This window comes from Pholcus phalangioides, unplaced genomic scaffold, assembly GCF_987345545.1.
Source record: "Pholcus phalangioides strain wild (caught in Gottingen) unplaced genomic scaffold, Ppha-v1.0 ptg000008l_1, whole genome shotgun sequence".
Classification (NCBI taxonomy): Eukaryota; Metazoa; Arthropoda; class Arachnida; order Araneae; family Pholcidae; genus Pholcus; species Pholcus phalangioides.
This window is the reverse complement of record NW_028301601.1, coordinates 61,443,983-61,462,794: the sequence shown is the minus strand read 5'-3', so window position 1 is coordinate 61,462,794 and position 18,812 is coordinate 61,443,983. Positions and strand designations below refer to the sequence as shown.

Genomic DNA, 18,812 nt, shown 5'->3' with positions numbered 1-18,812 from the left:
CCAAAATTATTTCTTTCATTAATTCTGAGTTTTTATGCATGTACTACAAAATTATTTCTTTCATTAATTCTGAGTTTTTATGCATGTACTCCAAAATTATTTCTTTCATTAATTCTGAGTTTTTATGCACGTACTCCAAAATTATTTCTTTCATTAATTCTGAATTTTTATGCACGAACTCCAAAATTATTTTTTCACTCCAAAATTATTTCTTTCATCAATTCTTGAATTATTTCTTTCATTAATTCTGAGTTTTTATGCACGTACTCCAAAATTATTTATTTCATTAATTCTGAGTTTTTATGCACGTACTCCAAAATTATTTCTTTCATTAATTCTGAGTTTTTATGCATGTACTACAAAATTATTTCTTTCATTAATTCTGAGTTTTTATGCATGTACTCCAAAATTATTTCTTTCATTAATTCTGAGTTTTTATGCACGTACTCCAAAATTATTTCTTTCATTAATTCTGAATTTTTATGCACGAACTCCAAAATTATTTTTTCACTCCAAAATTATTTCTTTCATCAATTCTTGAATTATTTCTTTCATTAATTCTCGAATTATTTTTTTCATCAATTCTTGAATATTTCTTTCATTAATTCTTGAATTATTTCTTTCATTAATTCTTGAATTATTTCTTTCATCAATTCTTGAATATTTCTTTCATTAATTCTTGAATTATTTCTTTCATCAATATCTGAATTATTTCTTTCATCAATATTTGAATTATTTCTTTCATTAATTCTGAGTTTTTATGCACGTACTCCAAAATTATTTTTTCACTCCAAAATTATTTCTTTCATCAATTCTTGAATTATTTCTTTCATTAATTCTCGAATTATTTTTTTCATCAATTCTTGAATATTTCTTTCATTAATTCTTGAATTATTTCTTTCATCAATTCCGAAATTATTTCTTTCATCAATTCCGAAATTATTTCTCTCATTAATTCTGAAATTAATCGTTTGGCAACGTTTTCAATTATTTTCTGAAAATTAATGACAGGCCACGATAAAAAACCAAGTCCGGGGGAGGGCGAGTATAACAAGCGATTTATTTATTTATTTATTTTTACAGCTCTGAGAGAATCTGCTCGCATATTATAACGTCCCCTCGAAGAAGTGATTCAGCTTTTTACAGACAGCCCTCTTGAGGACGTAATCAAGATTAATTCACGATTTTCAAAGGAAACTTTTAAACAGCCCTCGAAGAAATAATCGAGCTTGTGCGGCTCGAGTAATAAATAATTTAGTGTTCTTAGGGCCTCGTGAGAAGCTGCTCACTTATTATTATACGGCCCGAAGAGACAAAGTTCAGCATTTATACGACCCTTGAAGAAATGACCCAGCATTATACGGCCTAAAAAGAAGTAATCGCGGTTTGTTTTTTACGATCCTCAAAGAAGAGCTCAGCTTTTTTTTGTACGACCCTTGAAGAAACAACTGAGCTTTTACAATCGACCCATCGAAGAAATGATGTAGTGTTTTTACGGCCCTCCAAGAAGTTTTTCCTTTCGGGTAAGCGGTCCGTCAGACCAGACACGACCCAGGCTCTGTCCCTCCCGGGATATAAGTCTTTTATCCGTGTGGATTGGATCGTGCTGGGGAGAATCAGGGGTGCCGGGCCGGCGCCCCTCTTGGCACCCCCGACCCTCTGACTAAGACCCCTAGATGCAAGTGCGAGGCCTGGTCTTTAGAGTTTTCTTCCTTCTATCTGCGGCAGCAGCCAACCACCCTGAGAGGCCCACAAATCCGAGCGCCCCCACCCAAACCCCCAAGACCCGACCCCAGAATTTCCCTGGATGTTTTATTTATTTTTGATGACACTATATACATTTGCGCCGTTGAACGTTCACGCTGTTTCGTGGCCGCCCACGCGACATACGCCCCCGCGGAGCGCGGCTTCCTATCTACATATTTCATCACACGTTTCACGACAGTTTTGGTGTTTGATCACTTCTGTCCGGTCTAGTTGTATCGGTGGACCCTCATCTGGTCGTTGTGGCCAGCCCAGGTGCTGGGCCACTTTCCTGTCTCCACTGGCTTTTTGGCTCGAGGTGAGCCGCTGTTTGTGGCCAGCCCGGTGCTGGGCCACTTCCTTTTCTCCACTGGCTTTTTTGGCTTGGGTGAGCCCTCTGTTTGTTTTGTGGTCAGCCCAGGTGCTGGACAACTGCTTCCTTTGTTGAGTGGCTGGGGTGAGCCCTCGCTTAGTCTTTGTGGCCGGCCCAAGTGCTGGGCCACTTCTGCCTTGGCTGGTCGGCCAGGTAAGCGGTCCAGTATCGAGACCCTCGTAGAAATGATTCAGTTTTAAACGGCCCTTGAAGTAGTCATTAAAGATTTTGTTTTATTTACGATCCTCGAAGAAATAATCGAGCTCTAATACAACCCTCAAAGAAGTGATCAAGCTCTTACCGGCTGTGATCACGGTGCCCACGGAAACGTTTAACATGTTGCTATGTAATAATGGTAACAACTCGTGTAACAATGGTTATTAAGTTACAATTAATGAAATATATCTTCTTATCATGAATCTTGACATTTGCAAAGCCCCCCCGCAATCGGAAATTCTCGAATTTTTGAATGAAATACAGTCGACGCTGGATATAACGACCTCCCTCGTCCCTTCGAAAACGGAGGTTATATTGGGAGGGTCGTTATATCGAAAGTGAAAGACATGGTAGTTTTGCTATGAAAACATTTAATACACTCCTAGCGGTCGTTGTAATGGAATGGTCGCTATGGATTGGGGTCGTTATAACGAGCATCGACTGTATATAATGAGTATAATATTCACCAATCAATACAATTTATGGCAGTACCATGTGTAAATTTTAATTGTCTTACCAATTGTTGACTTGAAGGATCGTGAGACCCGTATCCTGAGCGAGCTGCTTCTTCTGGTCCTCGGATGGATATGGATGCTGTGGAAAAACGGCATTGTTGATTGTTATTGTTGGAAATAAGGATCAATTATGTAATTATGCTACGTATTTGATCCACGATACTTTTGTTTTACATTAATGCGCCATCTATTAGTTAAATCATAGTTTCCCAACCCTTTTTTGTACCATCGCCCCCTTCTTCAGAAATTTTCTTCTACCATCGCCCCCCAACGCAATCTAACGCATAGAATCCTGTTATACCCGTAGCTTCTACCGCCCCCTCGAACATACCATCGGCCCCCAGGGGGCGCTAACGCCTACGTTGGGAATCACTGAGTTAAATGAAAAAAAGGTATTGCATGCCATGAAACCATTGTTAGTCAAGTTTTTGCGAGAATTATTGGCTTGGGATTTTTTCGTCCAAATGTATCAAATCATTGTTGTCCGATAATTTTTTTTAATAACTACCGACCTGTCGAGAAACTATTACTGTCAAAAAAAAATTCTCGATTGGACTGGATTCTGCAAAAAAATATATATATAACAGTGCATATAAATTGCCCGAAGAATTTTTTCTCATCAACGAATAACCAATCAGAAAACCATTCTTGCCCGAAGCCTTCCCCCCATCAATGAATAACAGTCAGAAAATCACTGTTACTCGAAGCATTTTTGTTCATCAACGAGTGAACAGTCGGAAAACCATTGTTGCCCGAAGCATTAACCCCATCAATGAAAAAAGTCAGAAAACCATTGTTGCTCAAATCATTTCCTCATCAATGGGAAAGTCAAAAAACCATTGTTGCCTGAAGCATTTCCCCCATCAATGAATAACAGTCAGAAAACCATTTATGGGAAAAAAGCTTCAGCAACAATGTATAAAGTCAGAAAACCATTGTTGCCCGAAGCATTAACCCCATCAATGAAAAAAGTCAGAAAACCATTGCTGTCCTAATCATTTTCAATGAAAGAAATAGTTTCAGAATTGTTGGAAAAGGAGTAATAAAAGTAATAATGAGAGGAATAAATTAATAATTAATGAGGAATAAATTAATAATTAATGAGGAATAAATTAATAATTAATGAGGAATACATTCATAATTAATGAGAGGAATCGTAATTGATGGTAAGTATTATCTCGTAATTAATGAGAATTCATAATAAATGAAAAAATATATACTGTCGAATCCCGTTATAACGAACTCCAAGAGACCAGAGAAATCACTTCGTTATAATGAAATTTCGTTATAAAAGAATTCCAGGTATTTGCATTGTTCCTCTGTAAACTTATCTGGCGGATTAGGGAAAGTGTGCGTTAAAACGAGATTTTCGCTATAATGGTATTCGTTAAAACGGGATTCGACTGTATATATAAATAGAACTATAGTAAGAAAACTGTATTTTTTCAAGATTCACATGAAAATTCATATTCAAATGAAAAAGTTTTCTTATGAATAAAATTAAATGAATGAATAAAATTCTACAATAATTTTCTTTCGCCCCCCCCCCCAGCCGCCTATGAATCGTGTTACCACAAATATGACTTGTTATGTCCTCGGCCAACCCGGAAATTTTTCATTTGGCCCGCGATGTCGGTGGAAATGTTGAAGGCCTCCCGTGCCAGTCAGTGGCGTAACACCTCCTTCCACAACATCGGTTACTCACCCGCGAAAGAATGCCAAAAAAGAAGGAAAAAATTCCATGGAAAAAACACGTGTTTTTAGAAACACATGTGCCACCGACATAGCCACACACACACATACATCGGCACACCCATTAACAATAAACATTATCATAGTGCGTCTAAATTCACAGATGTCCCACCGCCCCCCCCCCGCCAAAAAATTTTTTTACAGTGGAATGATCCAGAACAGAACACCCAGGGGCTCCGGGGGGGCGGTAGGGAAAGGGGGTCACCTGCACACAGTATACACAACCATTCACACATGCTTTTTTTTTATTCATCCCATTCTTTACCCTGGATGCACATGGGAACTCAATAGGCCCATAAATAACATGAACAGCCGCCCCATCGCCACCCCTCCCCCTCCCCCCCGCAAAAAAATGGCGTATGCGCACAGAGACAGATAATCTCTATGTGACGTTTATGTGATGCCACACAAAGCATGACAAATGTTACTTTGGGGCCCCCCCCCCTTTAAAAAAAAATATGAGAGAGAGAGAATATATAGAGATATACTAGGGTAGGGGGGCCGCGTTGAAAAGAGAGACGGTGTAGGGAGCGTTCGGAGAATGAAAGGAGGAAGGGTATTGGAGGGAAGGGCGAGAGGGTCGCCCTATCTCTCCCCGTCTTTCATGACTGTGTGTCTTTCGCCCTCCCCTCCCTCCTCTGATTTATGGTGTTTGCCTCCGCTGTGTGTCCGGTTACGCGGCAAATTCCGCAGCCATCAATTATCGGCGGGAGAGAGAGAGAGAGAGAGAGACGTGCGAAGGGGATGATGGGTAGGAAACACGGCATTGTGGGATAAGAGAAGGGCTTGCGAGGATGCGTTTTTTTTTTGCGCTCGTCTTTATTCGTGGTGGGGGGGAGCGAGGAAAATCCTTTGAATATTGGAGAGATTAATTAAAAGATTATATTGTGATATTTTTGGGTTATCGACACCGATGCGGGGACTTATCCATGGTTCCCTGACGGAAAGGGAGTGTCAGGGATTTCTGACTTGCAGGAGAGGGGCTCCCGGGTATAGTTCTTTTTTTTTAAGGTCGGACATGCTCAACCCATGGCCCCGCGGGCCAAGCGTGACTTTCGGATTCATCTGACGTGTGTGTGTGTGTGGCCAGTGACTTAAAACTTGATTTTGTAAAAATTAACTAAGCGGCACATTCCAGATCACTAACTAGTGACTCGCGGTGCAGTTCCTCACATCATTGGATTGCACATGACGTATTCCCAGATCATTGGACATAACTTTCACGAGAGCCTTCCCTGCAACACATTTCCACATCACTTGAGTGGCGGAGTGTGTCACTGTAAACGTGAGTTCAGAGATCACTCAAGTGCAGATCGGTGCTGAGGAGAGAGGAAGAATCAGAGCGGCAAAATTCAGGGGGGGGGGGCGGCAGTTTTAGGTAGGAACGTAGAACACGCTATAAAATTATATATTTTTTAATGTTGCGGAGGCAGCAAAAGTCCTAGTTACGGCCCTGATTCGAGTAACCCCCCCCCCCCCGACACATTTCTAGATCATTAAACTGATCCGCGGTGCAACTGATCATATGACATATTCCCACATCACTCAATGGACTCTTGGCACATTTCAAGATCACGTAAGTGACCCGCAACATATTAACAGATCCCTCAGCACATTTGCGGAACACTCAAGGAACATTAGGTGCATTTACAGATCAGTCAAGCGCCCCTCGGTATAGTTCCAAATCATTCAAGCAGGCCGCGGCACATTTACAGTACACTCAAGTAAGACGCAGCGCTGTTCCAGATTAATTAAGTGGCCCGCACTCTCCTAAAGGTTGAACACCTTCGTTTTAGGTCGTAAATTTACTATAGAATGGGCAGGCTGCAAAAAAGCCTAGTTGAAGGCAACGATATCCTCAACCCGAGGGCATATGTCGCCCCCCCCCCCAACTAGGACACTCTCAGGGAGCTACGGGAGGAACTCAAGTACAAAGGGGAAGCTATACCGTATGCAGATGAGAAGAAAAAAGGCCGAGTTCGTAGCTCCAGAATTACCACTTTGCCCACAGGGCAGCTATGGTTTTGAAACGGCCCTGAATATCATTCGCACGAAGACAGAAGCTCGCTGAAACCCAACCCAGGAGTCCCAGAGATCGAATTCATTGTATTTACTGAAGGGCAGCAGTGGGGGGGGGGGGGATAGATATATATGGAGTCTAAAGAAGGCGGGAAAAAAGGTCAAGAAAAACATTGGCTCAAGAGGCAGTGGGTTCATAACCTTTTCTTTTCATCCGTAACCCCCGTCTCACCCAGGGTCCCACACCCAGACCCCCAATACTTATTGAACTGATTTTTTTTTCCAGTAAATTTGCAGTGAACAAAGAATTTTATGAATAATATCTGTCTCCGGATTCCTGGACTGAAGTTCCCTCTTGTGCGGGATCACACAAGGCGTGGGGCTGATAGGGCTTTAGCACTGGGGCATGTGGCCGCGCAAAAAAAAGTAATAAAATTTTTTATTTTTCATTCTATAAATTCGCTACAGAAGGAATCGCCAAGGATCCCAGCCAGGATGTGGGAGTCCATGGCCAAGGTCGTCTCATGGGCCCGTGGGTGAAGTGATGATGTGGGATTCCCTGTACCTAACAGCTCACATATTCACGTACTTGCCATCGCAAACATAATGCATCTCGTGATGAAGGTTGAGAATCATTGGGCTTAATGAACCATTTTACACAGAGAAATCTTCATGCATGGACCCTGGAGGCCCTCAATTGCACGGGGTTCTCGTGATAGTAGGATGTGGTACTGCGGTGATTTTCGTTTGGACCGGCAATTCGAACTAGGAAGGTCCTTCATTGCATCGGAGCCGGAACTGGGGACGGAGGGAACCGGTGCCCCAAATCAGGAATAGCACTGAGTTTACGATATTTCCATTCAAATTACGGGGGAAGAGCGCCAAAATGGACAACGGCCAAGGAGTAAACTTGCGGCCCTGTTCACCCGGGAAAGTCCATGGTACTTTCTATGATGGACGATCGTGCGATTCAGGTGCGGAAAACGATCTCGAGCCCTCTATAATAGCTGTATACGTGACTCCCCTAAAATGAGGCAAGTCACCGGGCTCTTGTCTGGGGGGCGGGGGTCACCAGAATCGACAGATTTTATTTCTGCTAAATTCGCTTCATTAAAAAAATTTTTTTTTTTGGGGGGGGGGGGGGGGGAGAGGGAGGAATCCCATCACGAGGCTATGGACGTATCAGATAGCTGGTTAGTGTATAAATGCTGGACACCACATCATAGCCTGGCTCATTTTGCGGCCCAATGTAAAATATGTAACATTGCAGCCTATGCGGGGCTATATTGCTATGCCCTTATAAGGCCCCGTGTAATAGCTGTATGTGGAGAGGGAAAGTTGATAGGACTCAAGAGTAGGCTTCGTCCACATGCCCGGTTCTTCCTCATTAGAGCACCCATAAGGTTTGCCCTTTGAGACAGATAGTTCAACATATCCAAATGTACCATGCCTAAGCTGGAGTACATTTAAGAACTATTATACGGGGCTCCGAGATTCTAAAAACAAAAAGTTTGATACAACTCCAACAGAAACGATTACCTAGTGCATTGTAACCTGCGCGATAAATGCATGCGGTGCTCACAATGCCCCCGAGTGCTCTCGATTCATAATGCTGAAATTTTTTCAAAGCATCGAGCCGATTTCAGCATATTTAGAATCATAATAATGGTGCTCTTCTTCGGACAACTGTCAGCTACTATACCGGACATGTATCCCGTGAACATTCCCTCGGGTTCTATATGGACGGTGCTCGGTCCCAAAGAACTCAATCAAACACAGCTCCATGTGACTCTAATTATTGTTGCCATTACCAATATACCAGATCATAAAGATTTCGCTCGAAGGGCCCCATAAATGGGCCCCGGGTCACCGCACACATCAAGACCGATAGTTACTGTAATCAATACATATTTCATTATTCGTAACATTCCTGGTATTAGAGTGTGCTGCTGTGTGGGCATCTCGTGCTGGACACTCGTCGTGAGGATCCAGGTTCGAACCCCAGCCCGAGTGGTGTCAAGATGCTTGACTACCACCGTTAAAGTTTGCCGTCGGGGTCCCAGGTTCGAACCAGAAGGAAGAATATAGATAACAAGATATTTTTTTCCTACAGTTTAACGTGACCACCGATAGATGGTGCCTTCATTCCCAAACCAACTTGTTAACGGCATATGTAGCGCTATGGCCGGAATTGGAGTAGTAGGTTCGAACCCGTTGACGCACAGTGGTGGTCGGTTTTTAAGGTTTTTCGAACTTAGAGCCACGAATGCGAGCTCCGGTCACCCATTCAGAAAAACCTCTGCGCAAAGAACGGGCAGACCTACAACACGATACTGGCGTAACATGAAAATTCAAGCATTTCTATCTTTACTTGAAAATATCGAAGGCAGATAGCAGCACCAGCAAAAACACAAAACAAGCTCGATTCTGCCATTAGTAATACGTTAGGGCCACACACAAACATCAATTCACACTCCATACCAATTCCGTAGAAGAATGTCACGAGGTGCATGTACGCCAAGTACCGCTAAGAGTACATAAAACATTGGCATCGAGCCAAAATAAACTTGGGGGGGGGGGGCCCGGGGCAAAAATATTATCATCGGTGTGCCCCAAGAGGCTTACTCAATATCGACCATAACATTCTAGAGCGATAGGGGGGGGGGGGTACACAACCTCCGGCCCCACCAAGAGGTACCTTCCGGTCCGTGAAAGTTGTTCCGGTAGAAAAGGGTCAATACCCAGGGCTGACTATATCTATTTTGTAGTTATCAAGGCACGTAAATTTGCAACCGAAAAAAGGCAAGCAAAGTTGTAAATTAAAGCCCGGGGGGAAAAATAATGTCAAAGGCAAGAGCAAATTGGCCAGTTGACAAAAAAAAAAATGTTTGGTTTGTCAATCGCAAGTAGCCAATTTCAGTCAAAATACTTGTCGAAAACAAGTGAAGTTGCCATTTACCACGGGGGGTGGGGGAATGCCAAAAAGCAAATAAAGCTCACAATCACAGCCGAAAAAAAATTGCCATCAAACGCAAGAAAAGTTGCAACTACAACTTATAAATTGCTGAGAAATTGTCAATCACGTCAAAATGTAATTCGAAAAATAATAATTTGACAAATACTCGAGTGGAATGAATTTATAATTAATGATAATAATTTTTGAATAGTATTATAAAAAATCATCTTAATATTCTTGATTTCCTAAATTCAACTAAGCTTTGTTGAAGATATAAAACTTTGTGGCCCGCGAGCCGTGTTGCCCGCAAAACCGCATATCTGGCCCGCAGACTGAAGAGGTTGTTAACCCCGTGCTCTGTTACGCAACATTCAACACAGGTACTGGTTGGACATGGGAAAAAAAACAAATGGATATTCCACTTACTCATTTATTACATAAAAATAATAATCGTAATAATCCAAACCACATCATGACGCATGCGCGAAAAAAATAAAAACACATGATAAACATAATCTTATTATCAAAAACAAAAACAAAAATCCAAGATGGCTGCTTGCTCATGCGGTCACATCATGTTCTGGCGCGACGTCTCCGTCATGCAACCACGTCCGAGGCTCCTATAGGCGGAGCAGTTGTTACCTGGGACGACGAGAGCCGTCGATTTTCCAGCTGTAGGTCTCGGTGTACCACGACCCACGTTCGCCCGGGCCTGCCGAGGACCGGCCTTCCGTACGCTGGATGAGAATCCGATCCCGGCTGGATAGTAGCCGACATTGCGGCCCGAGCTGTTGCCCATCTGGTTGGCGACTCTCGTCTGCTTACGAGGTGGCTGGGCGGGATCCAGAGACGAGAACGAACCCCCGATCAATGGCGGCTGTATCCACCCCGGCGACATGAGGAACTGATCGCCCCCGAACGGCGACGAGCTGTAATTCATGTAACTTATATGCTGCATGTGGCCGACGATGGGAGGTGCCTGCAACAACGATTGCTTCAGCTGTTGCTGTGGCTGCTGCATGGCGGCGGGCAAACGGCAGTACGGTACCTGGATGTCTTCGACGATAGCAGCGCGCATGCGTTCGACCATGGCCACTTCCTGGATCCTGCCGTCGCAGAGGTCGATCAGGTTCTTGCAGGCTCCGGCCCTGAGCAGGGTCTCCTGGAAGAGCTTGCCGTCGAAATACCCGGACGGCGAACACACCTCGTACGGTACGGGGGACCCGCACGACTCGTTGGCGAACACCGCGCTCTCCACGCCCTGCATGAACAGGGACGCCAGCAACACGGCGCGGAAGTTCACCGACGGCAGCTGGAGCTTCTCGATCTCGGAAACGTCGCTGGCGTTGCAGGAGCGACGCGGATCGACGGCCTGGGCGAGGAACGCGTCCAGTTCGGGCTTGCGGAGGACGGGGAAGTCCGGATTGGTGACGATGTAGCGTAGGACGCTGCACAGGACGATCATGCGAGTCGGGACGTGGCTCGTGTCCCACATGAGGGGATTGTTGCTTCTCATGCACGAAAGGAAAGCCCGCAACCTGCGGTTGTTGTCGTCGGGCCCGGTCCCGAACCACAGCCGACTGACCGACGGGACTGGCCAACCCAGAGACCTGGAGTGGACCGGCTCGGCTTTGACGAACTTGTTGCCGTCCCGCCAGATCCATTCCCTGACGACTATAGCCGGAGGAGGATCGGCGACGCCATTGCTGTTCGACCTGTAGTGGTAATCGAACAGCACCGAGTAGACCATCTGCCGGAGCGGCCGGAAGAACAATCCGGGACACGGCAGTTCCAGTCCAGCGACGTCCTCGAAGGATACAGGGACCAAGTATTCGCCGGTCGAGAGCACCCGATATATCGCGGGGTCCATCAGTCCGTACCGGTGACGTTGGCGAGCGAGCTGCACGATTTCGGCGGAGACCGACGGCCTCTCCGACGACAGGGCTTCCAGCAGCGACCTGGTGTCGGTGCCGCTGCTCAACTTCCTCTTCACGCTGCGCGGGCCGTCGGCGACGGGTTTCGGGCTCACGAAGAACTCGTCCGGGCCCAACGTCGCCAAACTGTCGTCGCTGACGAAACTCGAAAATTCCGAACCGACTTCGCATTTGTACGAGAAGATCTGCGACAGGGAATTGGTGTCGCATTCGCCGAGCATGGCCGGGTGGTAGGTTTCCAGGCTGGACGTCGACGACGCGCTGGCTTCGGCGCCCTCGACACCGACGATCGGATCGGTAATCGTCGACCCGTTGTTTCCGAATCGATTTAGCATCGGCACCGAGCTCGAAACCGCCTCGGACTTCGCGGCCATCGGGGAAACACAGAGAGAATAGTACCTGACGGACTTCTCGAACTTTCCTTTGACCTCGGACTTGCCATCACCGAAAACTAAATTAGAAACCCGCTCCGGGTCACCGACGGTTTCCAGACCGCGGACGAATTCAACGACGGCCCTGATGACGACGAAATTTGACACGCTTTTCTTGTTGTCGCCACGCAATCTTCTGTGGAATTCAGACAGATCCTTGGCGGATACGATGCGGTTCTCGAGCAGAGATGACACGATGGGGATCCTGGCCCGATCCAGTCCCAAAGCCTTGGCGATCTCGTCCATGACGTACTCGAGGGTCTGAACCCGGCCGTTGTAAGTCATCTTCAAGTTCCCCGACGAGAACAGCCTCGGAGGATCGAACGCCAGGAACTCGGGATCGTCGGACATCACGCCCAGGCAACGGTGCTCCTTGACGAAATTCATCACCTCCAGCCTGTGGTCGTCCAACGAAACGACGACGTTGATCCCGAGCTGCCTCAGCGCGATCCTCAGGCTCGTGTGCAGGCTGTTCGGGGGCACCCACAGGCTCCTTGGTGGCTGGGTCCCCTTGGAGGAAAGGTGCCTCAGGACCGACGTCATTTTCCTTTTGATGGACACCTGTTTACTTATCCAGTCCTTGGTGCGGGTCGGGTCCGCGGTTCCGTCGAAGAAGACCGTGATCTCGATTTTGTTCTTCGACAAGTTGCTGGTGAGGTGGCACAAGAAGTTCATCATTCGGTTCCATTGCCCGCCGCAGACCCAGTCGCCGAGGAAACCGCCGTAAAGCCTGTTGAGGGTCCACTCACCGTCGATCACGATGTGAGAGGAAGGCGGACACGAATCTTTGGTCTCGGGTGATTCGCCGATCTTCAACAAGTCCACGGACACGAATGTCTTCGGGTGATTGATTTCGATGTATTTGCGAAAGTCCGACAACGCCATTATTACGGCATTAACGACAAGCACGAACACCAAACCACGTCCTTACACAACACGAGAAAAGTTGTAACTGGAAAGGAAGAATTTTTAGGTCGCGATGATTACTTTGGTCTTCTCACCAACTGAAAATTTTGCACTTTCTATTTCCAGACGATATTATTGTATATCGAGATACTTTTTTGTTTTTACGATTTTTTTTGCCATGTGACCTTGAACAAACCAATCACGGATTTCCGTGTGTCTGCCTTTACCTTTATAGACTCTTTCAATTATTTCCGAACACAAATCTTTCTGAAGTCCGTAGATATTTTCACACGGTTTTCAAGTTCGACCAATAGCCTGCAGTATGTTATAGACGTCATCACTATAATCGACGAATAAAATAAGTGCAACGAAGTAATAGACCAGGAATCGAGTTCGACTTAATTTCTACCTTGAGGTAGGGTCTTTAAGAGGCTAGAAAGACAAAGGAGCAGGGGCCCCTAGGATGGGATCTTCAGCGGACTCCCAAGTTGGTCCCTTCTACAGTTATATTTGAAAATTTATATTTGAAACATGACGATTATTATCTCTCTTATTGTTTCTTCTTTCACAATAAATTCATAACAGTGGGACTCATGAAAAATCTGATCAGAGGCCCCGCCAAATAACCTATCCCTGAGGGATATGCGAAGAGGGCAACTGCCCCTGGTGACAAATTTCAGAACAAAAAATCACTGTTATGAAACTGAGAGGAGGAGCAAAATCACCCCCAATCCTCCCAAAAATATACAAGTTATGTCCATGGGTCTTCGTCTCAGATCTGGGAGCAGGCGGTCTCCACGCGAAGACCTTTGGTAGCACACACCCCCTCACCCAGGTCAACTTTCTAGTAAAGAAATTGGGAAAATTACAACCACCTCTTTTCCCCTAAATCCTAATTACGGACCTGGTCATGGGACGTTGGTAAAAATTATAGACAAGAAAAATATTTGGCAGGTGGCCCTTCAAGATTCCCCCCACCCCACCCCATCAATGAAAAATTTTATTATTGACACAGGCGGAAGGGCAGAGCTAGACATTCGCACCCCTCCCCACCTGTTCACTATACGCCATTGGTGAACCCCCCCCCCCAAGGTTCCTGTATCTGCTTATGGCATCGGACCCCCCTCTATGGAGTAAATTTATTGCTTAAGCCAAGGATTCTCGGACTTTTTTCCACCCGTGGCACCTCTTACCCTAATCAACGCTTATCTCCCGCTCCCCAGAGCAGTCAAACAAAAAATCTCTTCGAAAAACCTTCGTCAGGCCGCCATTTCGCGGCGTGTCTGACAAAAATTGGCGCACAGTTTGAGAACCGATGGCTTAAGCGACAATAAAATAATAGGATTCGTATGGAGTAAAAGGCTGGAAAACTTGCCTGTCGCCCACGAAGCCCACGAAGTAGGCGGGCAGGGCTCTAGAGCTGGCATTTTTTTGAGTCTTTCTTTGCAGAATACACCATGAATGGTGACCGGAAAGTCCCACTAAAAAAAAAAAACTTGGTGTGTGGGGAATCCCGCGAACAAAGATCGCAATTTACACAATTATTGTTTTTTCATAATCAATTGATATAATGGTTGCTGACAAGGCGGAGACGCCAGTGGGGTTTGATTCAGGGGTCCTTCACAGATCTTAAGGGTCTGTGAGATACATAAAAAAAAATCAACTCAATTAGTTTACGTGATATGCTGATCATCAGAGGCGGTTTGTAGGAGGGGCGCCGAGTTGAAAGAGCGAAAAAAAGCTTTTTCGAAAGAAAAAAAAACGTGGTCAGTGGGAAGTCAAAAATAGGTCTCACACTGGTACAGCCTTTTTTCCGAGCCGCCCCTGCTGGTCATTCTTTCGAGGTGTCCGTGGTTTTCAGTTGAATTGCAGAAGAGAGTCCATGGACCACGAAAGGTTGATAACATTTGTTTCCAGCTCCCGGGAATAGAAAAAAAAAAAGCATAATTTTTCAGGTTTTTATTGCAAACTTCAAAAGGGTCCCATCAGGGCTAGACAAATCTCCAAAAATATGCATGCCCGGTCGGGCACGTAATTAAAAATAACAGATACCTAACTAAATCAAAATTTTATTTGCCCGAAAAATATTATCACTGGATTTATGTACTTATGTACAAAAAATGGATAGGTTGGCCAGATCATGCAACTGAGAAACCGGGACATCTGGAAAAAAAAATTATTCAGAGGGCATTTTGTAGTGTTGAATCGTGACCATGGATCAATTATTGAGAGCCAAAGGCGCATTTATGGTTTTGCCGCCTTTCTCTTCTCCCATTCTAGTCAAATTTTCTTGACTACTCTTTCCTCGAATTCGTCACCCTGTGCCCGCTTTCCCCCGCCCAAGCATTGGTACATGCTTGCTCACGCTCTAAGTCACTGTTTTGATCACTCACTGACCTTATCCCTTGCTGTTCGGGCAGAGGTGGATTTATTGAGGTTTATACAAATTTTACCGCCCTCCGCATATCAAATAATGCATGACATTTTTGGCATTTTGTTCGTTCTCGATTCTGCGTACCGGTATCAAATAAACAGCCAACTTTATTTGAAAATTTACTACAGATAGTTTAGTTTTTATTTGATAGGTGGCAGCACATAACAAGAGTGTGGCCAGGGGGGGACTTGGGGGGTCTGATCCCCCCCGAAAATGAGAAAATGACTCGAAAAAGGGAAAAAGATGACCAAATCTATTGTTCTATCACTTTGGTCCCTCCCCACGATGGCCACGGGCACCTACAGCTTCACATCAGGTGGGCTGAAGAAGCTATGGATGGCTTTGGTTTCCCCCCCCCCCCCAGAATAATCTACCAAAAAATTCATGGTGGGGGAGGGGGGGGGAGGGGTCTGCTATAATAAGTCCCGTAAAAAATCTTGGTATGTGGGAGCCGCGAACAAAAATCACAGTTCACACAATAATTTATTGTTCGTTCCATAATCACTGGGCATTAGGGTTGCAGACAAGGCTCTGGCAAACCCAGTGTTTCTTAATCGGGGGACCTCGGACATCTTCGAGGTTTGGGGCTCGTTTTAGCTATGTATAATAATTAACCTACCTATTCTACGCAATATACTTAGCATTATCCTGAAAAAGGGTCCGTGGTTTTCATTTTACTGGCACAAAGGGTGTATGGACCACAGAAGGTTAATAATAACTTCTGCTGTAGCCCCCTGGGTCGGGAAGAAAGAAAACGCCCCAGTTTTTCAGGATTTTTTTTCCACAGATTTTAAAGGGATCCTTCACATACTCAAACATGGGGGTCCCAACCAGCGTGACTTATTTCCTAACTAGATAAGGTTTCTTTCTTTCGGTCATTTTGTTGGAAAACATACCCATTCAGTTGCTAGTTATTTTTCTGTTCTTTATGATGACTAAAATTGATTCTAGTTAGTCAAGCCGGGCTTCTAGTTTTTTTATGAAGGATCTAATAGGAAAATTTTTTACAGTTGGCAACACTGGTCCTACCAAATATGCTAGGCTGGAACCAGACAGATACGGAAGGGGGGGAGGGCGAAGGGGGACGATCACCCCCCCCCCCTTTCAGTAAAAAGATTGTATTATTGGCATAGGCGGGGGAGACGGAGGTTGACATCTCCCCCCTCCCCATTCAATATGCACACCTTACTGATGGGTCTCTCCCCCCCTTCCGTTCGAGGTACTTGTATTCCCCGCACCCCCTCCCCGCCGCCGAGGGCTCTCACCTTTTGATAATCACGTTGATACGCGAAAAACATGCAAAAACGAAAACTAAACGCGATTCTTTCAAGAACCAATTTTAATTACACACACGGCCGGGGCATTTTTGTTTATGGTTGCCAACCGCAAACATGATATCGAGCGAGAGTTTGTGAATGCATGTCCGCGCACACCATATTCAAAATTAATTTCTGTTCTTGTTTCTCTCCGTTGGGAAACGTAAACAAAACGTCGGAATAGTTAAGATAAATCGATTCTCGGGAAACGAAAACAGAATTTTTGCGGTGAAAATTAGTTTCGGAATGTGTTTGTGTGTGCCGGCGTGTCTGTGTCTCGAGTTCCGAAAAAAAAAGAGGTTCTTTTGACACCCCGAGATTTTTAGTCGAGCGTGAAAGTGACAAAAGTCTGGGGGAAACCAGACACGAAATTTAAAAAAGAAACAACACCAGACACACCACACACATACACACAAAAAAAACCAGATGCTATTCAATTTCGAGGAAGACACAAGACGACCGACCGACCCATTAGTAATGGCGTTCATGGACGACGAACAACGATGGATGTGTCTCACAGTGTACAACACAGTGGGTAGGCGATACTGATAACGGAAGGGAACGGAGGGTTTTGAGTTTCAACTGCAATTTGGGACGTCAACTTTTTTAAACACTCATTTGCTATGGTAGCCACCCCCCACCCCCTCGAATTTCGTACTGAGAGTTTCAAACTAGTCGTCGAAATTGGATGTTCTAGTTTCAATTAAGAGTGTCCTGGGTACCGTGACCAACGCCCTCTCCACGGATCACCTGGGAACAGCCTGGGTAGATACTTGGGCGGGGGGGGGGGGCATGTGGGCAGTGCCTCCTCCCAGGGTCAATGAGGGAGCCGACTGAACCTTATGTTCATGCATAAACAGTGACACCACCGCTAACGAAAGACTCGGCTTTAGTTTTTCGGTTAAACCATTGTTTCCCAACCTTTTTTATCCAATCGCCCCCTTCTTCAGAAATTTTTTTCTCAGAAATCAGGGATCAATGAAATTAGCCACAGAATAAAAATTATAAATCAATGAAAATCATCGGAGAGCAAAAATTATAAATCAATGAAAATCATCGGATAATAAAAATCAACAATCAATGAAAATAATCGCAGAATAAAAATCAGCACTCAATGAAAATAATTCCAGAGTAAAAAAATAATTCTGAACTAAAAATGAATAAATAACAGAACAACAAAATTAAAGGACTTGAGAAAAATCAGGGATCAAGAAAATAATCGCAGAATAAAAATCAGGGATCAATAAAAATAATCGCAGAATAAAAATCAGGGATCAATGAAAATAATCGCAGAATAAAAATCATGGATCAATGAAAATAATCGCAGAAAGAAAATCAGGGATCAATGAAAATAATCGCAGAATAAAAATTATAAATCAATGAAAATAATCGCAGAATAAAAATCAGCACTCAATGAAAAAATAATCGCAGAATAAAAATCAGCACTCAATGAAAATAATTCCAGAGTAAAAAAATAATTCTGAACTAAAAATGAATAAATAACAGAACTAAAAAATTAAAGGACTTGAGAATCAATGAAAATACGTAATAGTTTAGTTTCACAGAGTCAATGAAAGAAATAATTACAGAGAAAAATGAACATTTTAGAATCAGTGAAACAAATGCGAGATCAAAAACGAAAATTTAAAACAAAAAAAATTCAACTAAAAAAATAATAATAATCTCCATAGAAAAAATTCAGAATTATAAAATGAAATAATTCATGAATAAATGAAAATTCTCAGGAATAAAAAAAGAAATAATTCCAGAATTAAACTGCGACATTATATAGAAAGGAAATAATCCTCGAATTGATAAAAATTAAGTTTAAAAAAACGAAACTATTTCAGAATTGCAAACACATTCCAGAATGAAGATATGAAATAATTTCAGAATTAATGAAAGAAATAATTTCTAAATAACAATATGAATATTCAAGACCAATTAACACAATTTCTGAATTAAAAATAATCACAAACTGAGCGAAAGTTGAAAATTGAGGAATTGCATTTCAAAACTGATGAAAATTCTCAATACTGTAGATGGAAGTAATTTGAACACGAATAAAATTTATTTCTAAATGTGGATGAACTTTCATTATAATAATTTCAAAATGGATGAACATGGGTTATAATAATTAAATTTAAATAATTTCAAAATAAATTAAAATAATTTGAATTATCTAAAACGTAGAAAAAACATTTCTAAATAGATGAA

At 43.8% G+C, this 18,812-nt stretch overlaps 2 protein-coding genes across 5 annotated transcripts in view; both read right to left on the bottom strand.

Annotated features, from left to right (window-relative positions):
• hth (Meis homeobox homothorax) overlaps positions 1–18,812 on the bottom strand; it is a 130,179-nt gene that overhangs the window by 37,889 nt on the left and 73,478 nt on the right. For all 4 annotated transcript variants that reach the window (XM_089235132.1, XM_089235131.1, XM_089235133.1 and 1 more), the window contains exon 8: positions 2,850–2,926. In XM_089235132.1, the coding sequence (XP_089091258.1) occupies positions 2,850–2,926 (77 nt within the window). The remainder of the gene's footprint in view (positions 1–2,849; positions 2,927–18,812) is intronic.
• LOC149084710 (constitutive coactivator of PPAR-gamma-like protein 1) lies at positions 10,136–12,874 on the bottom strand. The gene has a single exon (XM_089235129.1). The coding sequence runs from the start codon at positions 12,822–12,824 to the stop codon at positions 10,143–10,145; it is 2,682 nt and encodes an 893-aa protein (XP_089091255.1). The 5' UTR covers positions 12,825–12,874; the 3' UTR covers positions 10,136–10,142.